The 26,655-nt window shown below is 46.9% G+C and overlaps 1 protein-coding gene across 1 annotated transcript in view; it reads left to right on the plus strand.

Moving 5' to 3' along the window:
- Positions 1 to 26,655, plus strand: part of LOC135523952 (syntaxin-8-like) — a 47,160-nt gene that overhangs the window by 14,133 nt on the left and 6,372 nt on the right. Inside the window, exon 7 of the mRNA XM_064950992.1 lies at positions 25,301 to 25,402. Coding sequence (XP_064807064.1) covers positions 25,301 to 25,402 — 102 coding nt within the window. The remainder of the gene's footprint in view (positions 1 to 25,300; positions 25,403 to 26,655) is intronic.

Genomic DNA, 26,655 nt, shown 5'->3' on the forward strand with positions numbered 1-26,655 from the left:
GAAAACTTCAGCCCTGATACAAAGTGGCTTTCATATTTTAGCGAGGTAGTGCACTTTGTCCAAAGATTTTGATAATGGCTCTCTCTCTTTCAATCACGACCGACTGCTTCTCCAAACGTTGCCTAGTCCCCTGTGTATGTTCGAACCTCTAACCAGGTCCGCCTGGTTGAAATTGAAACCAAACCCGGCAAATGAGAGTGTTAGGAGGCCAGCCTGGTCACACGGCCCACCTGTATGCTTGTCCCCGGGGGTAGTGCTTAGAGGTGATAAACAGAGGGATGAGGTGGGGGGGGAGGCTCCAATAGTGGATCAGTCCAACATCTTGCAGTCTCCACCGGCTTCCCATCTGAATTTACAGCGGGGCTCAGAGTTCACGAGACCAACTGACTATAACTCACCCGGTCTCACACATAGGCCCTCAGGGCTCTGGAGCCCTCAGGCTTCCCTCGCTTTCTCTCTTCCTCCCCTCGTTACCTCGGCCCTACTCCTCTCCCTTCTCTCTATTTTCTCCCCTTACGCCTCGATCCCACCGACAGTGTCGTTGCATTTTGGTAAACCAGAAGTACATTCGTTTCCAACTGAGCGCCGCCTTTGCCTTGCAGCATTGCGTTGCAGAGGCAGTTGCAGTGCGTTCTGTGTGATGCATATGTTGGATTTCTCGAACGTCTGCATCAAGCTGTGTGTGTAGACAGCTTGTCAGAAATGGTAGCAGAAGGTGGATGTTGAACTTTTGTTGCACACACAACCCGAGGATGCCGCGTACCGTTTTGCGCAATAACGCTATGGGTGTAATCGAGGCATTAACCTCTCTTTTACCCTCTCTTTCCTCTCTTTCTCTCTCTCACTCTAATTTCCCTCTTTCTCTCTCCCTACTTTTCCCTCTTTCTCTCTGCCTCCTCTTACTTCCTCTGCCCCATCCACCTCTACCTCATCTCTCTTTCTCCTCTGCCTCCTCCCACCTACCCCTCTCTCCACCTACCCCTATCTCTACCTCCTCTCTCTCCACCTACCTCTCTCTCCACCTACCCCTCTCTCTCCCTCCTCTCTCTCCACCTACACCTCTCTCTCCCTCCTCTCTCTCCACTTACACCTCTCTCTACCTCCTCTCTCTCCACTTACACCTCTCTCTACCTCCTCTCTCTCCACTTACACCTCTCTCTACCTCCTCTCTCTCCACTTACACCTCTCTCTACCTCCTCTCTCTCCACCTACACCTCTCTCTACCTCCTCTCTCTCCACCTACACCTCTCTCTACCTCCTCCCTCTCCACCTACACCTCTCTCTACCTCCTCTCTCTCCACCTACACCTCTCTCTACCTCCTCTCTCTCCACCTACACCTCTCTCTACCTCCTCTCTCTCCACCTACACCTCTCTCTACCTCCTCTCTCTCCACCTACACCTCTCTCTACCTCCTCTCTCTCCACCTACACCTCTCTCTACCTCCTCTCTCTCCACCTACACCTCTCTCTACCCCCCTCTCTCCACATACCCCCCTCTCTCCACCTACCCCTCTCTCTCCACCTACCCCTTTCTCTATCTCATCTCTCTCCACTCCTTCTTCTCTCTCTCCCCTCTGTGTGAGTTATGGCCGAGATGTCATGGTCCCAGAAGAGGTGTGGGACAGGTGGAAAAATAGGATATATCACACAGCGTGGTGAGCAGGGGAGGCCAGGGAAGGACTTCAAACAGCCAGGCATACTGATTGTTGTTGTCCTGGGAGTTCCCATTCTTGATTTAGGGTCTGAACAGTCCGCTTAGGTCCCCACAGGCCTTGCGGGTGCTGGGGGAGAGGAAGCCGTGGCTGCAGGCTGGAGAAACTGGTGGGTGACTTGGATCCACACCAAATCAAGCCATGCCACCCTGAAGACATCATACCACCCAGGTTCTGATGGGCATACTGTATTTGATGGTACAATTAAGAATGTGCTGGTGTTTTAAAAAGGTCTTTAAGCTATAGGGCTATATACCCAAATGCATGATGGAATGCGGGCCTGCAGGCACGCACACACTCAGGGAACACACACACACACACACACACATCTACCTAACAGAACAGTTAATGCTTTATATGCGCTTATATGAGACACAGAGGTTCGATTAATGTTTTCTTCATACTTCGCGTGAATAAGCGTTTGGAATGTTTTTCTTGCTGAGTTGTACTTAAGTGACCCGTATTATTGCGTCGTACAGCTTTGTAGGTGCTGCATTTCTTACTTGTATTAAATGACAAAATCGACAACGTAAAAAGTAACAGGATAGCATAATGCTTATGGAGAGGCAGAGAAAATGTTTTTCATTTAAAAAGCCTCGACTCTGTGACAGTTTGAGTGTTCCCTCTCTCCGTCTTTTTAGGGGTTCTGTTTTTCTCCTGATCTCAGTCCTGTTGCAGTGTTTCCCTGTAAATAGATTAAGCTCTGTGCCCGGAGCGAGCCTCTGACCTGAGTGCAGTGGAGGTTGCAGTCGGCTCCTTTTTGGGAAAGAGCTTGAAGCCAGGGTCATCTGGGAAGGTGACCTGTTATGAGTGTAAGAAATGAACCCGAGGCCCTCGGTTTCTCTTCCAGCTCAGTCTTAAAAAATCATAATGAAATGGTGAGGAAGAGTTGTAACCATTTCAATCCCCAAGCTTTGCAGGTGTGAACTGTGAAGACAAGAAATACTTCAGATCTTTTTTTTTTCTTCAATACCTATAAAAAAGAAAAAGTGAATCTTAAGTTTTTGGGTGTGAAGATTATTTATGATGTGTATCATCACCAGGCGTATTCACATTTCCGACATGATGTGGAAGAAATCAACCATATTTTTTTATTTCCAAATTCAATGTGGCAGAAAATGTGCCTGTGCGTCTCACTAAATGTTCAAAATTATATTTTTTTGCTGCTAGAATCAACTTTGTTTGACTTTATTGGTGTTGATATTTCTCTGATTCGGGTCTGGAACAATGACATCAGCCCGTGTCACAGTGGTCTGTGATTATGAGTGACGGCCAGTCTTGTAAAAGTGGGTCTTTTCGCGGGGCTGTGGAGGGTTCCAGCTTTAGAGACTAGTTTTCCACAATACACCCTCACTTTGGTTGGAATAACCAGGGAAATGGGGGTGTGTGGTTAAGCGTTTGTGTATACACACACACACACACACACACACACACACACACACACACACACACACCATTTCATTCCAGTGTTTGTCTCTCTTCCCGATTACAAGCCTCATTAAAAATCCAACATAGTCGACATGGGCTGATCAAATGGATGGATGAGTTCATTTATTTTCCACACACTGTTTGATGCTATTTGATCAGCCCATTTATTTTCCACACACTGTTTGATGCTATTTGATCAGCCCATTTATTTTCCACACACTGTTTGATGCTATTTGATCAACAAAGTTTCCCCGCTCAACCGAGCCCCTTCAAACCCCCCCCACACACACACACACACACAAAACCTTTCAGAGGAATCAGCCACTGCTGTTTTTGTTCCATTTTCTTTCCTTCCTCTTTCCTCCACCTCTTCTCCACTTTAATAACTAGACTGTGGTCCCGCGACGACTCCCCATAATGCCCAGCCGGGACCTCTGTGGGTACTCCTGCCTGGCTCTTTTTTTCTGTTTCGCTAATAACACTCTGAGTGGATTTCACCATCGCTAGGCAACACGGTGTCCATGTCTTTCTGTTAGAGGGCTATATTTTTGTACAGAAGTGAGTTCATTCGGAACAGAGAGAGAGAGACAACTGAAGTTAGATGAAGATCTGCCGGTGGAAGATGCCGGACAGATCCAGAAGGAAGAACGCCTTGGAACAGCGAATAATGCACGTGACCTAAACATCCAGGATTGTTACGTCTGACACTACCTAAGATTGTTAGACGTGTATCCATTTCTGTATGAGTAAGTGATCATAATAGGAGTCTATCGTCAGTGTTGAGGATGGGCCTATGGGCGAGCCTGGTACCCATATCTGTTTGTGTGGTATAGCCAACTCTTATGGTTGTTTTGGGAAATGTTTGGCATGACAATGACCATACCGTATATAGGACCTGGCTAGGTGGCACACAGATCTGCGACCAGGCTATCTCTAGCCCTCAATAGTTAGCACCGACTACCACCCTCGCTCTTTGTAAAGGAGTCTTTATGCTGTGGGGGGGGGGGGGATAGCATTAGTCTGTTAGTTCCCACTAATAATTACATCATTGATACACTGCTGCATCATTAGAGTCTCGGCCGGGGAACTCTAATGTGGTCCAAAAAATAGTGGAACCCGGGAAGATTCTGGACCGTTTGTTAGAACTGCTGGAGGACCAGTGACCTCACCAGTGGGGTGGTCAACCCTGGCTGTGGAGAACAGAGCTCTTGGTCACACTCTTCAGAGAAGCAGTCCTGCGAACCAATAAACGTACGCTAATGGCGGCGCTCGCCGTCAGGGCAGAGCCGGGTTGCCGGGGCGACGTCGGCGAGCCAAGGGTAGGGTGGTCAGGTTACACCGTAGTAGGGCGTGGGGAGGAAGAAGGAGGGGCGGGCTGGTGTTTGTGTCACGAAAATGTGTGTCGTCGTCATGCATGAAGACACGCCCAACTCTTCTCTGGTGTCACTGAGCTTTGAGTAGCAGTTACAGAGGGTGGATATGACCAACTGACTTGGTGGTTGGAGTTTGGCACGACTCTGCCCCACATAGTTGGAAAGAGTGAGGATTCTTCGTGTACTAGATATAAGAAAATACACCGTGTATACCTTCAAGCCTAACACCTTAAAACAAGTCTGTTGGTGGTTCTTGGACAGTCCTAAGGTTCAGGTTCAGTGTTATGGTGCTTTGGAACGCTGAACGTGTCGAGTGCTACTGCTGGCTGCCGTGTTGTACCCCCTCATTGAAGAATAGCCTAATTTGACTTGAGTCACCCTACTGTTATTTTACCCAAATCTCTCTCTTCTCTGAAGGTGTCCTGTGGAAGCCCTCCTTTCTGTAACAGTCTCAGAGCATGTACATATTTAGTCACTTCCTCTAAGTCGGGTGTTTATAGGTCAGAGTAGGGACACTGATCTATGGTCAGTTTAACATTTTCTTTCGTTTTTGATTATGGTTAGGATTTGGGGAGGGTAAGCTGACCTTAAATCAATACCTAGGGTCTGCCTCAGCTCTTAAAACCGGGTTCATGCCCACTTGGTGACTGTGACTCTTTAAACTTCTGACTCAGATGGAAAATATTTTCTGAAAGGCCTGGGAATTTGCCAGAGGTTTGTGGACAGAACTCTGGGCGAGAAGGTGGTGGGCTGCACAGGTCCTTCCATATGCAGTCATTTTAATAGCCTTCGGGGGGAAAGGACATTTGAAATGACGTATTCTGAATATCTCACAGCAGTTACGCTTCTCTCCTGCTTCTTTCTCGTAGAGATCATCTGACAAATGTGATCAAGTTGTAATTGAGCAAGAACTGGGAACAACCAATCCAGCGGGAGAAGCTGGTTAAAATACGTCATTATCCAGGATAATGTCTACATTATCTGGGAATGTCTACTGTGCAGACTAGCGCTGCTGTAGGAATGTGAATTCACTGCCCACCCCATTCATAATGACACTGCTCTGTGATCGAGTGACAAAAAATAGCCAAGGCGGGAAAATGCTAGACTGGCCTCCTGTTTGACAAATCCTGACCTGGACACGATCGATCATATGCCATCTCCTTGTCCCATGCGATGGTAGTTGCATCCGTCTCTGTCTGGGGCACAGTGTCACTACGGCAAAGTGGAAGGGGACAAAGTAACAATGAGGCGGTGAAGGGGATTCAGGCAAGGGCAAGCGACCGCGACAGCATGGTGATGAATGATCTTCTGTTTGCGACCGCTAGCAAATTAGTATGTGGGAACTCAAAGGGTTTCTGGAGAAGGTAGCTTCATCATTCAAATGTTTCCCTGTGAGATTGATTCACTCTTTTCACTTCTTCGTACAGCTTCGTCTTCTTTGACATTCCATTTGCTGGCCTTGCATGTGCCATGTCCCTGATTTTGCAAATGGTTTCACTATTTTCACGTCCCAATGACCTCTTGTGTGAGGTTCCATTTGCTTGTCTTGCACTGTCTCACAAATGACTAGTGAGGCGTTTGGTCGGTTTCCCAGAAAAATTTCCCAGAAGGTGTTTGTGACAAACATGAGGTGGTCAGGATGGAATCACAAAGCCAGTCCAGCTGGAGGAGAGAGCGATGCGGCAAACTGCCATTCATGTATTAAAGAGTACAATTCAACGCAACCGTCAGGATTGATGAAGTCATATCGTTATCATGGAAGTCCAAGCTTTGGAACTCTGGAACTTCGTCAGGTTGTCTCGTAGTACCTTAGCTTGGTCCCAGATCTGTTTGTGCCGTCTTGCCAACTCCCGTGGTCATTGGCGCGACCCCACGTGACAGCACAGACAGATCTGGGACCAGTCTAGTGTATTACTGCCTCAACCATCGAGTGATTTAAAGAGATGTTATCCCAATGCATGGACTCCTCTGCCAATGGTGGTTTGTGAAGAAAGACCACATACCTAAATGAGTGTCTAATGTTTATTTATGTGGCTGAACTGGAGAAGTGCCAATAGGCTGATTCTCCAGTCACACATTCAACAGTATTATATAGCGACACTGGGGGAAAAGGGGGCCTACCTGGCATCGCTCGGGGCTTTCCCATGTGTTATACACGTTGGAATAGTTTGTGTTTTGGGTGACACAGTAATTGCCGTTCCTCTCATCTCCGGCACGTCCCATGATTCATATGCAGTTTGGGCTCTGAAACAGCAGACCAAGAATACACAGACGATCTCTGTGTAGATCTGTATTGTGGTCGAGGCTAAACAACTTGTTTTCCCTGTGCACGTGGCAGTCTACTGTTAACCATTTAAATACTGTCGCAGCTCGGAGACCTCGATAAAAGCTGTAGTTTTTGTCTGAGAGCGAGAAAGAGGAGGGAGCGAGAGAGAGAGAGAGAATTCTCCGATTTATTGTATTTAAATGTTTTGTTTTTATAGATGCCATAAAGCATGTAGGAGGTATTCCCGCCGTCTGTCCAGGCCGATGTCTTGCTCGGAGGATCTTGGCTTTGATTAGCTGCTGTACATCTGGAACGAATGTGGCGCTCCGCTCGTGACAGTCGTTAGCAACACACACACACACTCACACACACTAGCAGCAGAAATGAGACCCACATTAAAAGGCAACTGGCAGGAATTCCCAGACGCCGGAAAAGAGGAGTGATCTATGGGTGTGCAAACTATGTGACGGAGAGGGGGCGAAGCACGACCCGGAGAGGGACATTTTACACCTCTTCACACATTCTTTGTCATGTTAGGACAACTGTACAGAAAGTAAATAGAATTATTTAGGAAAGTCCATTCTTTTTTACCAACCCAGTCTTTTTTCTCTCTCTCTCTTTTGCACCAATAATGTCAGTACAACAAGGGCAATGTAAATGTATATCGCAGGTTCTGGCACATTCACAAACATGCGCGATAGAGGCATATGTGTAAAAAGAAGTGTAATTAACAATAATTTGCTGCGGAATATGAACGAGATGACAGATTGAAGGCGAGCTGTTTTCAAAACACACTGAGGAATGGCATTGCAATGCGGTTAACCCTAATTTAACTTTCATGATCATTTACCCTTTTAACACAATTAGCTCGATTAGAATGTGGCCTTGTTTAGCTCGCTTCACCACCAGAGAGGGAACAGCTTTGAAAAGAGGCGGGCTCTCAAAAGCTCTTGTTCGTGTATTTCTTTCTTTCTTTTCCCATTTTGTTGATCATCTGTTCTCATTGGCTAAGGGATTTCCAGTGCTGTAGAGCCCTATGGATCGAATGACCCTGAGTCTGTTTTTAAAGGGAGAGGCAAAGCCTTTCCACGGCTAATTGTGCTTGGAATAGCTGGATAAAAAACTCAACCCAAGACAATTCAACCCTGCGTATATCGCCCGTTAAGCACAGCCTTTGCAGTAACACATCCACAGCATCCTCGAATAAACCATTACTCGTGCCAACTTTCCTCCTGACACTTTTGTCAGCAATTAAAAAGACTGCTAGCTGACAACTGTCCTCACTGTGGGGATGTTATTGGTCTTAAAGGGATGAGTGTGTTTGATGAGCATCTTTGAATGATTTCCAGGGGATGTGAAGATAAGCTGGCTGCCTCTCCGTCTCGTACTCCAGTATAAAGAGTTACTCATCGAGTTACTCATCAACCAGTTGCATCCGTCCCTCATTTTGGCGTGGGTGAAAGTGGAGACTGAGGAAGAAGCTCTCTGGTCCAACACGTTGGTCTGACGCACACACGCAGGCGGGCGCACTCAACACACACACACACACACACACACACCCACTGTTTCTCTCTGATGGAGACAACTCACCACCCCACAGCAGCAGCCCAGGGCAGGGCGTCAGAGACCGAGGTGTCGCCCAGCTCCAGCTCATCTGCACCACGTCTGTTTCTCAGCGGGGCCCCAGATCACCTCCAGATGTCCCCTAGCTCAGAGCCCTGTCCTGGGCCCAGAGAGTCAGTGGGAGAGGCTCCTCAGTCCTCCACTCACAACAACCACATCCAGATTGCCTGGCAGTGACTCTCATTCGCAAACTATCAATTGTGTATTTAATCCCTTGGAAAACCACAAACTAATAAGCAGTAAAAATAATCAGTAATTAGCAGTAAAAACTCCATGTAAGGAAAGTAAACTATGATTTCACCAGCAGCCCCCCCCCCCCCATCTTAACGAGTTGGTTGTTTTAGAATGAGACCATGCTTGGAAACTTTTGGTTCAAGTCATTCTCATTACCGTGTCTTTGAGGAATCTGCCTCTTTATAAAGTGTCTTAGATGACATTAAATGGTCTTAGCTGGCGTTAAGGTTTTAAAATGGCTTCTTGTTAGACTGTGCAACACACATCAATCCGATGGTTGAGTCCTGTTGCCTATTAAGGTCAAGGAGGGACTTCAATCAAACTCTAAATGTGTTTTAAAAAATGACATTGTTTTATCCCAGTGTAAGAACAATCTTTTGTCACTTCTCCTTCACTTAAAGCTTGCATTTTCACAGTTTTGTGTGTTTGCCATTAGTGTGGGTTCGACTGAATTCCAGCATCGATCGACCTCCCTGCGTTTGACCCAGAACTTCTCTTCAGGTGCCTTGACAGCACCGACCTCACTAGCTCCTCCTCAGAAGCCAAGGGGTTAACTATGAATACCGTACCTTCGTTCACGTACCCGTGTCACCGCTATTACTTTTCAAGGAGCGTTACCTCACCACAGTGGTATGTGTTCGATTTACCGCCAAACTGGCCTTAACGTCTTAATATCGCTCTGTAATATCCCCCAGGAGGGCTTCATCGCAGATTGCCCCATGGGGAAGGGAAAGTGCATTTGCCATGTGGTGAGGTTGCAATTTCAGCTGGCATTTTCCCTTTTGGTGGAGGGCAAAGGATTCCCTACAATTTAATGCTACTTTGTCCCTGGCTCGGCTCTCGCTTGGCTCAGCCGGGCCTCGTTGGCTAACGTGAGTGACAGCGAGAACAAATCTCCCACTCTGTTTACTTAATCGCTAACCACTCCGGGTTTGGAAGCCACATCCAACGGTTTGGAACCCGCCGGGGTCTCGGTGGAGTAAATGTATTTAAAGTACCGCCTCTTCTTCGACACTCGTCTGGAGGTAAAGTGGGTCATCCCATATAACGAGTGGAAGGGCTTAGATTTACCCACCACCTCAGTCCAGCAGGTGGTTCCCATTTCGGCAGGGCTAAAGAGCAGAGACCTTCATCTACTCTCCCTTTTAATAGAGAGAATATTCACCACTGTTACTTTTTAACATGCCACACATATGGAATATCCACGGGGCATGTGTTCTCGCTCAGGTTGTGATTAGTGAATAGGATAGGTTCGTACGAGTGTGGAGGGTGGCTGAGGGGAGGCTCAAGCTACCTGTAGAGGGTTGGGGTTGGGTAAAATGTGACACAGTCAAATCGAACTCGGTGTTAAGCATGGGTTTAGAAATACACTGTGCAATGGCATTGAAGCAAGGCAGCCTAGAGACGGGTCATTTTCCAATGATTTCATCCATGGAGAGAAAGAGTGGGTGTGAGAGAGATGGGAGGGGGTGCTTTTGGAAGAAGCAGCCAGTTGAACCACACAGCAGGGACTCATTAGAAGCCATTCATCACAGCCGATGCAGAGAAACGGGGAGACGGAGCTAGGAAAAGAGAGGGAGGCTTCATGTTTGAATTAGGTAATGCTTCATTAGCGTCTCAAAGTCTTTGGTGAGCTTTTGAAGGGCGTCGTTCCATAAGTGAAAATGTGGAGGATGTGATGGGGGGGGGGGGGGGGGACTCCAGACGCCAGGCTTGTTCACAGTCTCTCGGCGATGGGAACGCACACCTCTTTAGGCTGTTGAAAATGCGGCGCACACATGTTTTACAGTGGAATTGGTGGGGATGGTGGAATTGGTGGGGATGGTGGAATTGGTGGGGATGGTGGAATTGTTTATTCGTCTGTAAAGACACCTTACTAAGCACATTTTTAAATGGAATTTGTCTAATTGTCAATTCAAGTCAGGGGAGTGTCATTGCCAAGTTGTAGCCGACTTATTACGTTTGATTTGAAGTTGGCCCCGTCGTACATTTTGGGGGGCTTCCATGAAGTATTAGATCTTCTGTTCCAGCCCTTTGCCACAAGTGTCTGACATCACCTGTGAAGATTACTCATCTGAGTTACCGCCATCATGTGACCAATGGCTATCGTGTAAACCCTCAAGTCTTCGACAGAGACTCGCAACCAGTCCCAATCAAAGACTTAAAGAGCAGTTCAAAGGCTTTAATCATATGATTATTTGAAACCCGCGGCGGATGAGTATCGCTTATCCGACTTTGTTTCCAAGATAAGGCTTTTGACATGCTTCAAAAGAGGACGTCCTGTTTCTGTCCACTCTATTTGATCTATTGTCCCATGTGTGAAATCCACAAGACAAACACATGGAGTGGAGGGTTTGATAAAAGTCATCATCTTCACGGCTCCCTCCCTGCAATCATACGGCGAGCTTCAAAAGCAGTTTGCCCTCACAAATGAGCTCTTTTTAGCCTCGTTTTGTTAAAGGTTGAGGAGCACTCTCTGTGTTGTGTCTCTCCGATCGCCTACGCTCAGATGAACAACCAAGTCCTTTTGATCTAGTCCAGCGTCTTATTTTTCTCCTCTGTTATGGTTTTGGCTTAATACTGTTGCCGTTTGATTCTCGGTCGCTGCTGTTCTGTTTCCCAACAAGGCCGTGTAAAATATATTTTTTAATGGAGGCCTGCGTCCTGAGAAAAAGGCAGAATTCCCACAATGTGAACAGGAATAATACACTGAGTGTACAAAATATTAGGAACACCTGCTTTTTCCATGACATAGACTCACCAGGTGAATCCAGGTGAAAGCTATGACCCCTTATTGATGTCCCTTGTTAAAACCACTTCAATCAGTGTAGATGAAGGGGAGGTGACGGGTTAAAGAAGGATTTTTAAGCCTTGAGACGATTGAGACACGGATAGTCTATGTGTGCCATTCAGAGGGTGAATGGGCAAGACAGAATATTTAAGTGCCTTTGAACAGGGTATGGTCGTAGCTGCCAGGCGCACCGGTTTGTGTCGAGCACTGCAACGCCGCTGGGTGTGTATCAAGAATGGTCCACCACCCAAAGGACATCCAGCCAACTTGACACAACTGTGGGAAGCACTGGAGTCACCATGGGCCAGCATCCCCTGTGGAACGCTTTCGACACCTTGTAGAGTCCACGCCCCGACGAATCGACGCTGTTCTGAGGGCAAAATGTGGTGCGACTCAATATTAGGAAGGTGCTCCTCATGTTTCATACACTCCGTGTATATTGTACCAGGATCCACGACAGCAAAGTGTTTGTGTTAAAAGATACAGAGTGAAATGTTGCGGAAGAGCAAAGGTGTTACCTGTACCTACCTGTTGTCAGGGTGAAGGAGAGTAGACACAAGGTGTTACTGTACCTACCTGTTGTCAGGGTGAAGGAGAGTAGACACAAGGTGTTACTGTACCTACCTGTTGTCAGGGTGAAGGAGAGTAGACACAAGGTGTTACTGTACCTACCTGTTGTCAGGGTGAAGGAGAGTAGACACAAGGTGTTTCCTGTACCTACCTGTTGTCAGGGTGAAGGAGAGTAGACACAAGGTGTTTCCTGTACCTACCTGTTGTCAGGGTGAAGGAGAGTAGACACAAGGTGTTACTGTACCTACCTGTTGTCAGGGTGAAGGAGAGTAGACACAAGGTGTTACTGTACCTACCTGTTGTCAGGGTGAAGGAGAGTAGACACAAGGTGTTACTGTACCTACCTGTTGTCAGGGTGAAGTAGAGTAGACACAAGGTGTTTCCTGTACCTACCTGTTGTCAGGGTGAAGGAGAGTAGACACAAGGTGTTACTGTACCTACCTGTTGTCAGGGTGAAGGAGAGTAGACACAAGGTGTTACTGTACCTACCTGTTGTCAGGGTGAAGGAGAGTAGACACAAGGTGTTACTGTACCTACCTGTTGTCAGGGTGAAGTAGAGTAGACACAAGGTGTTTCCTGTACCTACCTGTTGTCAGGGTGAAGTAGAGTAGACACAAGGTGAATGATCTAGGACAGTCTTCCCAGGGGATTCGTGCACTGACTGGCGTGTGGATGGGGTCTGATACTGGCTGGAGGACAGAGTCCAGACAGATACCGATCTCAACATCACAGGGCACGCCGGTGTTTCATCTTACCGCTCCCTCCCTATGGCAGCTTCTGTTTCTATGGCTCTCTGCCAGCCAAGGCCACATAGGAAGGAACATCAGCCTTGTACACACTACCTTTTTGACCTTTCAGTCACAACATAACCATATGGTTACCTATACAGAGGTGTCTTGAACACAACGACAAGAACACGAGGAGGACGCTAACTGTCTGGTCAGTGTGCTGGTTGGCTGCTGCCCTGTTCGGTACAGTGCGCTGTAATTCAGCTACCTCGCCACCAGTGGGCAGTAAAGGAGACGACAGCTGAGACTGTTCTGATGAAGAACGGGAAGGTTTTGCCAGGATTTGTGGATTTGAGGGGAGGTTTTGGGAGGAGGGAAAGTCGTAAAATATCAATTAAGGTTTGTTAATTTGTTTTGTACCTCAGAGGAGGTTTCCCTGTCTGTAAGCGATCACCACCTACTCATGTTCTTCATCAGCGGTGAGGGCTCTCTGTAATTATACAGCATCTGCACTCGCAGCTGTGGAGACGATTGCTGCATAGTATTCCCCTTAAAGCCTCTTCTTTTCACTTAGTTTTCCTATGTACGTTATGTGATGGCATTTAGATAGGTTGCGCTTGTATATGTTCAGTACATGATTGTGTGTGTGCGTGAATCTGTTTGTGTTTGTATATGTTCAGTACATGATTGTGTGGGTGTGTGTGCACCTTGTGTGTGCGTGAATCCGTTTGTGTGTGTGCGTGAATCTGTTTGCGCATGTGCACGCTTGCAGCATGTTTGGGTGTGTGTTTTGGTGGTGAAATACCTTCTTTGGTGTCCAGAAGCTACATGGGGGGGGGGTATTTTTCCTGTATGGATGTTTTTTCAGGAACACTGTGCCTAAACATTTATTCTGGCGTGAACTACAACAGCACATAGCCCTGCCACGGCCCAAGTTTGTGGGTTTTAAACATTTTAATAGAGGGACTTTTACCACAATAGTATCCCCACCTCTCTCTCTCTCTCTCTCTCTCTCTCTCTGTCTGTCCCTCTCTCTCGCTCTCTCTCTCTCTCTCTCTCTCTGTCCCTCTCTGTGTCTCTCTCTCTCTGTGTGTGTCTCTCTCTCTCTCTCTCTCTCTGTCCCTCTCTGTGTATCTCTGTCTCTCTCTCTCTCTCTCTGTCCCTCTCTGTGTCTCTCTCTGTCTCTCTCTCTCTCTCTGTCTCTCTCTCTCTCTCTTTCTGTCTCTCTCTCTCTCCACAGTTTATAATGGTATCATAAATTAAAATAACATAACATAAATAAAAACAGCTTCAGGGAAGCTTTCAGAAGGGAAAATAACATGTTGTATATGTTTGAAGGTGACTTAATTATTTCACCTACTTGCTGTTATTTTAGTCTGTATGAAGTGCTATGGAATTTTTACAAGCCAATGATATCACCCCTATCAGAGGTGTTACGGAGTTCTTCTGATCCAATCAAAACTTTGAACCCAGGTCACAGCATAGATCAGCAGCAGACTTCAGGTGCACTGTGGTAACTTACTGGAACTTGGAGCCCTGTGACATGTAAAGAACCATTCGAAAGGGCAGTCATGCTAAAGGCAACCCAGCATGCAGAACAACGCTGGGATTCTGGTTGTAAACGGGTTACAGTGACGTCTTTTTAACCAGATTGGCCTGCTTGGAAGTACATCCTGTTGGCCTTACCCTTTTGCCCCCTAATGTCTTACTCAGCTCATAGATGTCACTGACTTAAGTCACTCTTCACATGAGTCATTCTCCGATTTGTCAAATTATCGTGATTCTTTTTATTTTATTTTTAATACTCCGTACCAAAACTGTCTCTTGTTACACATTCCTGTACTCTGAGTGGCTAAACAACAGCTGGCGGTGGAATCGTTTTTCCATAACAAAACGTCTCCATCATAGTTTCCTGTTTGAGACACGTCTTTCCTCTGGACTTCTTCTCCACTCTCAATGGACAGTGAGGGACTTGGCGTTATTATGGATGGTGAATCCTCACTCTGGACCCAGACAAGGGTCCTGGCAGAATGTGTGTGTGTTAAACGGGCCCTGTCTGCACGTCAAAGTCCCACTACAACCCTTAGCAGGCATTCAGACACACTCCGTGTACTGCCGGGAAGCTCAGCGCAGCACCACAGGGGGGTGCAGTATAACTTAGTCCAGATTTTGTTTTGTCGGTGAGAAACATACTGTCTCTGCGGGTGGTGTTTACACAGCACACTCACATTGACAATACCTCCAGGGTGTTTCTACAGCACTGCTGTGCCAGGCCAGCGAGTCGATGCAGGATCCTGGCAACGACCTAATGCTTTACTGCGTCTGCGCCCTCTGTAATCCGTCCAGAGATTGTGTTTCCTGATGCACTGTTCCACTTTTCCCCAATAATGATAACAGCATGGTCATTTAGCCGACACTTGTATGTAAAACGATTTACAGAACTGTCAACCAATTCTTAGTTGATGTGTCCCTTGCGGAAAACCCACACCCCTGGTGTTGCTACCACCATACTCTGAACTGAGCCAGTGGAGGCGCAAGTGTTACCTCCTCCTCTAAGGTCTTGGTAAAGAAGTGTGATTTGTGGGTCCGTGCCCACGATGGTTCCCCTGCCCTGATTCCCGTGCTTCTGCCGGCACCCTCGTGTTCATCACTCTCCCATTGTTCAGCGGCACCTGGCCATGATCGGAAGCTGCTGGATCAATCTGGAATCTGGCAACCCTCTGAAGCAATATCCTGAATGGCTGCAGCCTGGTGGGTATGAAAGACCTAGGTTTGGTTCTGAGAACCTGGCAACCGACCAGTATACTACGTTCCGCGGTGTGCCCGACCTGCGCTGTGGGTTTCTGCTCTTTTTAAAAGAGGCATCATTTTCATTTTATTTTTTTTTGACCCCTGAGATGATTTCCCAGAACATCGACGATCGGTACGGGAGGGTTGACGTTTACCTGAAAAAATGCTCAATGCATTTCCACTCTCGAAATGGTTCGGATTTGCACGTTCCATTGGAAAGCGTGTTATTTTAAGGATTCACCCCCCCCGCAGAGGTGTGGTTAAACCAGGCAGTCCTATCTACTGCTCCGAGCTGGACTCCCTCATCTAGTGGTTTGCAAACCTCTGCTCGGAGACCCCCCAGCCATTCCATGTGTTTCATCTCTTCCAGAACGAGAACGGCAGATTCAACTTGTTGACTACTCATCAAGCTCTTGACTAAGTGAGTCAGGTGAGCTAGTTCACGGCTACAGCAAAAATTATGAAACGTCTGAGGGACCCCGAGGAGAGATTTGAGAACCACTGCCGTAATTCACCCGACTTCCTGTTTCGCTAACACCAGTCGGACCCAAATCGACTGTGTTTCGTCAAAGCAAGGGCACAGCGGCGGGATAGGACTGCCCCCGTCAAAGTGAAAGGCTCAGGGGTGGGGATGTCTATGGCTTCTCTTTCAAGTGCATTCTTTCTAGTGGAGGTTCCACCTTAAACAGAGTCATCCGTCAACCCGACCTCCATTTTGGGTGTCCGCGTGACGACTGACGGCGATTATTTGGGGTAAATGGTACGGGACCCCGTCGTGCTAGGTGGAGGGCTGTGGATTCATGGAGGCAGGGGCAATTCCAACCCTGTGGTGAGACTAATCTATGCACATGTGCTGAGGCACTTCAGAAGACCAGATGCTGGGAGGAAACGCATGGAGATGCTTCAGCTCCAAAAAGCTCCTGGCGAGTGTGTTATTGCTTACAGATAATGACTGACACACACAGAAGGAAGAGACACACGGACACACACTCACACACATCTTTGACCTCATGGCCAGGCTATTTTCTGGTGGCCCAAGGTGCCATTTGTCAATGCCTTGGTCGAGGCCTATCGATCCCCTCTCGTAAAAGCAGTCCATTCCACACATACTTTTCAGCTTCGAAGAGCCTTAGAGGCTTTACAAACCTTGTATAAATCAGATTCATTGGACAAGCAATGCTAACAGGGCCAAATGTAGTGTTTATTTTTTATTATTGTTGATTTTGTTATTTTTGTGGTCACATTTGTTCATCATGAATCAACATGTCTTGAGGCATGTTGTTGGTTTTGGATCGACTTCAGAAATCAAGGCATTAACTTCCCATCAGCACGTGGTCTTGTAAACCTCAACAGACACGCCATTATGAACAAATAAACGGACAGCTCTTTTTTCTTTCTTTTTTTACTAGCTACGCTCGATGGTTGTTAGGAGAAGAAAGTGGCGTTGTTTATTTCTTCTACTTCCCACATGTCAGACTGGCCAAAACACATGTTCTGCACTGTTTCTTTACCCAAGTCCTTCTTATTGAGACCAAAATGGCTCCTTATAGTTTTTTTTTCTCTCCACATTATTGGACCCAGCTCAGCGTTGCTCTCTCCGGGCTTCGCTGTCAGTTTATAAAGTCCGAAAGCTCAGAGCTGTGAGTGCAGCCCTTACTAATCCTCTCTCAGGAGCCACTCGGGTGCGTTTGTTTACCATGCTCATCGAGGTGGGGGGAAAAGTCTTAAGAAGAAAAAGAAGACGAAAACTTTGACGGAAAGGTGCAAATTCTTGTAAATAGTGTAATTGTGCGCCAAGTGAAGTTTCAGTAACGACAGTGTGTTGTGTTTTGCTTGGCAACCAGGGACCTCTCCTCTCTACAATTGGGAACACTTGGTAACAGTTGTGGTGGGTAACTAGCGACAGGGGCCCAGGATTCAGAGTGTAAAGTGGAGCTCTCTGCCTGTCATATCCTCAGGAGAAATCACTCGGGTAAGTGCAACGAAACGAGCGCCTGCCGGGTCGTTTTGTGTTTGTAAAAAACAAGCAGCGCACTCTCTCTGTCTCTCTCTGTCTCTGTGCCCGGGCCATCGGATTGGGAAGGCACCCTACAATAACACACACAGTTAATACAGCGTGTCCTGGAGCCAGTGGGGTGTCACTGTTTAGAATGGTGCCCCAAAGCCGCAACAGCAAATCCAGGACAAATGAGTCAGCAACTTGGGTGTTTGGAGGGATATGAAGGAGGTTGGGGAGGGAGTGAGTCCCCTCTCATTCATCTCGAAGAGCAGCATTGCCCTTTGTTTTGTGTAGGGCTGATGTTAGTTATCTGAGCCCTGTTGTAATAGCCTACAAGAGACATGGTTTGGGGGGGGGGGTGAGACAGACAGACAGACACACACACACACTCGAGGCCTAGGACTGCTGCTTTGCCTCTTCTACAGACTCTGCCGTGACAGCTCTTGTTGGTGGTACTGGATGCCTACACCAGGGGGATGAGACTGGGAAATCCCTCCCAGGACACTGCATTGACAGACCCCAATACCTGAGCCATTGCTTCACTCAGTTGCACTTCCTGCCCCTTGACGAACTCCACTCCATTTTGTAACTGGCGCCAAGGCCACAGCTCTGCGCCAATGGTCCCGAATGGCCTCCTTACTTACAGTGGGGAGAACAAGTATTTGATACACTGCCGATTTTGCAGGTTTTCCTACTTACAAAGCATGTAGAGGTCTGTAATTTTTTATCATATGTACACTTCAACTGTCAGAGACGGAATCTAAAACAAAAATCCAGAAAACCACATTGTATGATTTTTGAAGTAATTAATATGCCTTTTATTGCATGACATAAGTATTTGTTACATCAGAAAAGCAGAACTTAATATTTGGTACAGAAACCTTTGTTTGCAATTACAGAGATCAAATGTTTCCTGTAGTTCTTCACCAGGTTTGCACACACTGCAGCAGAGATTTTAGCCCACTCCTCCATACAGACCTTCTCCAGATCCTTCAGGTTTCGGGCTGTTGCTGGGAAATACGGACTTTCAGCTCCCTCCAAAGATTTTCTATTGGGTTCAGGTCTGGAGACTGGCTAGGCCACTCCAGTACCTTAAGAGGCTTCTTACGGAGCCACTCCTTAGTTGCCCTGGCTGTGTGTTTTGGGTCGTTGTCATGCTGGAAGACCCAGCCACGACCCATCTTCAATGCTCTTACTGAGGGAAGGAGGTTGTTGGCCAAGATCTCGCGATACATGGCCCCTTCCATCCTCCCCTCAATACGGTGCAGTCGTCCTGTCCCCTTTGCAGAAAAGCATCCCCAAAGAATGATGTTTCCACCTCCATGCTTCACGGTTGGGATGGTGTTCTTGGGGTTGTACTCATCCTTCTTCTTCCTCCAAACACGGCGAGTGGAGTTCAGACCAAAAAGCTCTATTTTTGTCTCATCAGACCACATGACCTTCTCCCATTCCTCCTCTGGATCATCCAGATGGTCATTGGCAAATTTCAGATGGGCCTGGCTTGAGCAGGGGGACCTTGCGTGTCCGCAGGATTTTAATCCATGACGGCGTAGTGTGTTACTAATGGTTTTATTTTCTTTCTGTGGGCCCAGCTCTCTTCAGGTCATTGACCAGGTCATGCCGTGTAGTTCTGGACTGATCCCTCACATTCCTCATGATCATTGATGCCCCACGAGGTGAGATCTTGCATGGAGCCCCAGGGGGTGATTGACCGTCATCTTGAACTTCACCCATTTTCTAATAATTGCGCCAACAGTTATTGCCTTCTCACCAAGCTGCTTGTCTATTGCCCTGTAGCCCATCCCAGCCTTGTGCAGGTCTACAATTTTATCCCTGATGTCCTTACACAGCTCTCTGGTCTTGGCCATTGTGGAGAGGTTGGAGTCTTGGAGTTTGATTGAGCGTGTGGACAGGTGTATTTTATACAGGTAACGAGTTCAAACAGGTGCAGTTAATACAGGTAATGAGTGGAGAACAGGAGGGCTTCTTAAAGAAAAACGAACAGGTCTGTGAGAGCCGGAATTCTTACTGGTTGGTAGGTGATCAAATACTTATGTCATGCAATAAAATGCATATTAATTACTTAAAAATCATACAATGTGATTTTCTGGATTTTTGCTTTAGATTCCGTCTCTCACAGTTGAAGTGTACCTATGATAAAAAATTACAGACCTCTACATGCTTTGTAAGTAGGAAAACCTGTAAAATTGTCAGTGTATCAAATACTTGTTCTCCCCACTGTATGTTCGTACCGGACTATAAGTATTGCTCTGCTTACAGTTGTGTAATAAAGTTGGATCTTGGATCTGGATGAGCAAGAATTGGTAATGTTGGACCTTGAGGTCATATCCTCCAATGTTTGTTTGCAGGCGTGAGACATGATGTGAGATGCCAGACAAGGAAATGGAGAATGATGAGAGTCTTCTGCTCTGTGTCTTCTGAGAGGAAAATCTCATGGTCAGAGCCAGTGATAGGACACGGAAGTAGAACATTGTCCACGACAAACCCTATCACTATTCCTCACTATTCCTCAAAGGGATTTCTGCTTCTTTGGTCTCCCAGAACAATTGTCCGTCCAATACTGAAACTAAGGCGTTCATCCCAGAACTCACTGTGTGCAGAGGAGAGGAAGTCTCTCAGTCTCTCCGTCCAGATGACCATCCACCAGGGATGGACATGAACCTGTTAAAACTATTGTGTCTTGAGACAGGAAGCTGGCATTGGATCTGAAGGTAATCAGAAACATTGTTTAGAGAAGCAGTGTAATTGTCTTGGACGGGACATGATGGGACTCAGTGTGGTCGGCCGCAGAGGAGAAAGTAAAGGTGTGGGGGACGTCATCGCAGAACAACATCTGTGTCCTAAGTCTTCGGTGGCGCCATGTTTCCTCAGAAGGACGGGACTGTCGTCACACGGTGCACGGGTGTGGTCGGGGAATTGCTGTGTCAAATGACGTCACTCGTGACCACGCCCACACCTTTCCTCCTCGGCTACCTGTACTGTTACAAGGACAAAGACAGAGAAGACTAGGAAGATGATGCAACCTGAAAACAAAATCACGTCACACGTGGCCACGCCTACACCTTTCCTCCTCGGCAACCTGTACTGTTACAAGGACAAAGACGGAGAAGACGAGGAAGATGATGCAACCTGAAAACAAAATCAATCTCATGCGAGGGTGCTTTCCCTTCTTTGCATATAGTTGAGAGAGAAAGAGCTACAGAAAGAGAGGAACGCAAGGTGACAATGGCGTGTACCCTTCTGGAAGAGACAGGATTGCGCTGTTTATTTTGCTGTTTGGGAAGGAAGTGAACTGTGAACTTGGCCTGTCAGTTGATGCGTCCGTGTAATCTCAACAGCACTGCTGTCTCTGTCTTTTGGCTGCCAAACAACCACCCACCCACCCGGTCTTTCCCCCAATCGACTGCGCCTGGAGTGTTTCTAGCTAAACAAATGAGGTGACAATGAAAACAGTCGGTATCCATTAAGAACTTGCTAATTGCCCCCTAAATTGTCTTGGGGAATGTTGGAACAACGACATAAATATCTTTGCGTAGATTAATTAAGAAATAGTGTAGTTAGTTTCTTGAGTGTGTATTATGACGCTGATAGATTCATGTCTCTTTCCTCAGCGAAGGAAGAACATCGAAGTTGTCTTAATAGTGAAGAAAGCTACTCTTGTTTGTTTTTACCAATGTACTCTTCCTCTGACTTGCAATCACTTGTCCCTTCATTTAAAAAAGGTGGAATATTGAGGGCTCGTTGCCCATTTATCTGCATTTTTTAAAGTCTTTGCTTGGAGTTTTTCCGTCACTTTTAGATTGCTGTTTTAAATCGGGCTTTCACATTGGTTCGTGTCTGTGGGGATTTGTGGGTGGAGAAATCCATTCATTAAACCTGTTGACGTGCTGTGCACTGAATAGTAAACTAGACACAAACAGCTGTGCCCCGCCAACTTTCTCCTCATTTAAGTTAAGAAGCTTCTGTGTGAGAATGTGTGACTGTGTGTTTTCTGTCTCTGACATGTTGCTCTTGAATTCTCAAAGTGAGATACTGTCTAAGCAGACTCTTCTGTGTGAGAATGTGTGACTGTGTGTTTTCTGTCTCTGACATGTTGCTCCTGAATTCTCAAAGTGAGATACTGTCTAAGCAGACTCTTTGCAATAATGCCTCGCCTTGACTGTGGGCTATATTCTAAAGAGAGCTTCATCACTGACATCGACAAAAGGCTCTGTTTGACCAGCAGACCTGATTGCAGACCTCAGCACACATTCCAAAGAAAGATGGCTTCCTCTACTTACCAATGTGAAGGGAGGGGTTGCAGGCCGTCACTTACAGTCCCCCTGGAAACTGCAAGCAGGGCGAATGACATGGCTGTGTAAGTATGAGCCTATGACTCTGTGCTCTCTCCCACACTGTGGGTTTGGAGGTTTATCCAGTGTAATAGAATTTAAAATAAACAACCTTCGTTTTGGAACATGCCATGTATTTGTGGTGTGGCTGATAGGCCTGGTCCGAGCCAGGGAGAGCAGCTGTCATGTATCGGAGCAACGTGCTACATTAGGAAATTGGGAATTATATCTCTGGAGCGCGGCATGCGAAGAGGGAAAGCGAGTTGGTTCGTTGTTGTTTTTTTTGTGTCCCAAGGGGTCGCTGGTCGAACTTGTAAGACCGTCTCTTGGTGTCTTTCTCTCCCTTTCGCCGCTCATAAATTGTTGCCTCATGCGAGGATGAGGTGGATGTCCCAGGAGATGTTTTACACATTGCCCTCTCACGTCTCTCCGTCGCACCTCTCCTCCGCACTTTGCCCCTTTTAGAGCTGACGCTGTCTGACCCGTCTCACCCAAATTATCCCCAACTTAATTATCTGAGTTGGGCTGAAAGCAGGTTCCCTTGTTATCCACTGATGACTCCACTCACCGAAGCATGTTTTCTCACTGGCGAAGGGGCGTCTCAAAACTAGCAAAGACAACTTAACTAGAGATAAGAATAGTCTGATTATGACCTTCGAACTCACTCGTGGGAATTTCATAATTTATCCTCGTTGATGTTACACAGGACGGATGCAAATTGTATTGGAGTAATTTTGTAACCTGCTAGAAAACCCTCTCTTAGCCATGTATGTCTGTCTCAGACATCAGAAAACAGGTAGTTTCCTGGAAGTAAGAAAGCAGCTTGTTTGAGTTGGCAGCCAAAGGAGGCCCTGTAGGTGAAAGACTTGCTTTCCTTTCGTGAAAAAACTTGCCAAAATGGGTGAACAGAGTTTCTGTCCGTTCAGTTGGTCTTTTTCTCCTCAGCCTCAGTTTGTTTCAAAAAAATAATGTCAGTCCACAACACGTCACTGTTCGTGGCCCTACCATTTTTTATTCTGTCAAAAGGTTTGCTGGAGACTGGAGAGGACCTATCATCGAGGCTTTGAATCGAACAAACGACGAGCCAGTGCCACACAGCTCGATCTACAGACTCTAAAGATGAAATGGATAATTTAGATTCTGTTTAGCAATAAATAATTTAATGTAGAACTCGAGCAATGAGCCATGCTGTTTTGACACTTTTTTTTCGCTCATATTTCTTTGGATATTTCTTCATGTTTGTGTTTCATTGTTGAGTAATTGCTTTACTCCGCCTATGAGTTGAATGGCAAGTGCAGCAGTGGAAACATTTTCAAAGGCTCTCGCCGCTGAAAAATTTTCAAAGGCTCTCGCCTCTGAAACACAGTTTACTCAATGTCAAACAAAAACAGGCTCTTGCAGCGAGTGAAGATATTTAATATGTAAATGATCACTGCATTTCCCAGGGAGCAAAACTGGTTAAAATTACGTTTTTTTTTTTTTTTTAATTACCAGTTTTTCATTCATTATGAAGTCATGTCAACCACTTTTGCCTGCTGGGATTTTGCTGAGCTGTTGTGTTGGATGGCAGTGACCTAAGTCGTGGTGTCGGGTGGTCTCCAGCAGTTGTGGACTACTGTGGCTGTCGTGTCACCACAGCAACTCGTCGTTATGAATCACAGGCCTCCAGCTGGACGGCCTTCAAGACAGGAAGTCCTACTGTATTGCAGCAGCGCCCGGGCCGACGTCTGTTCCACGAGCAGCCATTAAATCACAGTAGAGTCACTGATTAAAGCCAGCATTGATTCAGGAAGTACTGAACAATTTTGAAAGGGAAAAGAGTGCTTTCACACATTCCCCCCCACCCTATCGCTCTTGTCTTTTGTCTCGAGGGCTGTTTGAGGCTGCCGACAGCCCCTATATAGGTTCTGTTTCCTTCCAAGTCCGTAGCGTTTCTATAAAGGGGGATTTTATTAGCGAGTGCCGAGAGCCCAGGACTGTTGGAGATATCTGAAAAGAATAATACTTTTTTTAATTTCTTCAAATCAAATCAAAGTTTATTTGTCACGTGCGCCGAATACAACAGGTGTAGAACTTACAGTGAAATGCTTACTTACAGGCTCTAACCAATAGTGCAAAAAAGGTATTATGTGAACAAAAGGTAAGTAGAGAAATAAAGACAACAGTAAATAGACAGTGGAAAAATAACAGCAGCGAGGCTATGTACTGTAGCGAGGCTATAAAAGTAGTGAGGCTACATACAGACACCGGTTAGTCAGGCTGATTGAGGTAGTATGTACATGAATGTATAGTTAAAGTGACTATGCATATATGATAAACAGAGAGTAGCAGCAGCGTAAAAGAGGGGTTGGGGAGGGGGCACACAATGCAGATAGTCCAGGTAGACATTTGATTACCTGTTCAGGAGTCTTATGGCTTGGGGGTAAAAACTGTTGAGAAACCTTTTTGTCCTAGACTTGGCACTCCGGTACTGCTTGCCATGTGGTAGTAGAGAGAACAGTCTATGACTGGGGTGGCTGGGGTCTTTGACAATTTTTAGGGCCTTCCTCTGACACCGCCTGGTGTAGAGGTCCTGGATGGCAGGCAGCTTAGCCCCGGTGATGTACTGGGCTGTATGCACTACCCTCTGTAGTGCCTTGCGGCCGAGCAATTGCCGTACCAGGTAGTGATGCAACCAGTCTCGATGTTGCAGCTGTAGAACCTTTTGAGGATCTCAGGACCCATGCCAAATCTTTTAGTTTCCTGAGGGGGAATAGGCTCTGTCGTGCCCTCTTCACGACTGTCTTGGTGTGTTTGGACCATTCTAGTTTGTTGGTGATGTGGACACCAAGGAATTTGAAGCTCTCAACCTGCTCCACTAAAGCCCTGTCGTTGAGAATGGGGGCGTGCTCGGTCCTTCTTTTCCTGTAGTCCACAATCATCTCCTTAGTCTTGGTTACATTGAGGGATAGTTTGTTATTCTGGAACCACCCGGCCAGGTCTCTGACCTCCTCCCTATAGGCTGTGTCGTCGTTGTCGGTGATCAGGCCTCCCTACCACTGTTGTGTCGTCTGCAAACTTAATGACGGTGTTGGAGTCGTGCCTGGCCATGCAGTCGTGGGTGAACAGGGAGTATAGGAGGGGACTGAGCACGCACCCCTGGGGGGCTCCAGTGTTGAGGATCAGCGTGGCAGATGTGTTGCTACCTACCCTCACCACCTGGGGGTGGCCTGTCAGGAAGTCCAGGATCCAGTTGCAGAGGGATGTGTTTAGTCCCAGGATCCTTAGCTTAGTGATGAGCTTTGAGGGCACTATGGTGTTGAACGCTGAGCTGTAATCAATGAATAGCATTCTCACATAGGTGTTCCTTTTGTGGTCTTTGAGATGTACTTTAAATGATATTGAACTGAAGCATCGTTCCAACTAACTTTGTCCCTTCTCTCTTTCCCTCTTAGAAATCATCGATGACCTCACCCACCTGGTGGACAAGACGGATGACCGGATCCGCAACGAGACAAGAAGGGTTAAGCTGGTGGAGACTAAGTCGGCTTCCTGCGGTGAGCCCATCTTCCTTCTCATTTCATCTGCTCGGTGTTCCGAACCCAACTGTAATAAGTCTGTCTCTTATCCAGATTTACAAGCATCGGTCCCATCTCCTTTTTGTCTTTCTGCAGCTCTCAGTACAGTTCAGGGTGCTGTGAATGGCCTAGTAAAGGGAGCATAGACCTTCAGTAATGGGAAAGCCAGACCCAAACTCAAAATGCGCTCAGTTATGTGTTCTATTGAGTCTCAGTCCTATAATTTTACTCTCCAGGTAAGTAATTCATGATGGTTAAAGATCGTGTTAAAGAGCTCCTATCAGAACCCTCTAACGATGGCTTCTCCCAGAGTAGCTCAATCCATCGTTGTCCATTCAGCGATATCATTGCTGTGCCTACCGGAAGCAGACTCAATGCTGCTTAATTGATCAGAAACAACGACATTGATGGCGCCGAAACACCACACAGTGGCGTGGGGATTGTCTCTATCACATCTACTACTCTCCGCTATAGAAAACAGCCACATATGTCCCCCTATACAATCGCCAGTCCCTTACTCTCTGAAAGGGGCTTCCAAGAGCCAGGCTGTAGTACAGACTCTGTAGTAAGTCAAAAAGCCTTTCTTGATACCACTTTCAAAGGACTCCCAGGAGCCAGTCTGTAGTGTAGTAAGTCAGCACCACCCTCTATTGGTACCAGTCTTTGATGAAGATCAGTGGTTTACAGAGCTAAAGAGGAGCTGTGATGCTGTGTCAATGGGGCCCTCCCTCACCATTACCCCCCCCCCCCTTAATTTGTTTAACTCGGCTCTTTGGTCTAGCCCTTACAAAGCCCGGCTTCCCTCTCTCAATGGCCACCCTGCTTCTTTCTCTCTGCTGGGAAAAATATATGCCAGAAGGGGGAGGTAGCTAGGCTAGCTACCGTACAGCGAGAACTGGAATGTGCGACAAAGCTTGTTGGCGTAGTCAAGCTAGGTTTGCCTTGTAAACGCCAGTCTGCGTCACCTTGGAGATGGTCGCATTGTTGCACCAGGAGCCCCCACTAACAGTGGCGCGGGATACACCAGTAAGATCTGGGGATGCGATGAAGGATCAGCTAATATAACAGTTGATGTCATTTCTGCCCAGTTACCATGACACCCAGAGAAGGTTTGTTTGAGGATCTCAGAACTAGTCACTGGGCACATTGTGCTAACCCAGGAGTCTCCCCCTGCTCCATTCCTCCTTTTTCCATCCTCTCTTCTCCTGGTTTGTTTGACACTTGTCTTGGTC

This window comes from Oncorhynchus masou, chromosome 4 (assembly GCF_036934945.1).
Source record: "Oncorhynchus masou masou isolate Uvic2021 chromosome 4, UVic_Omas_1.1, whole genome shotgun sequence".
Lineage (NCBI taxonomy): Eukaryota > Metazoa > Chordata > Actinopteri > Salmoniformes > Salmonidae > Oncorhynchus > Oncorhynchus masou.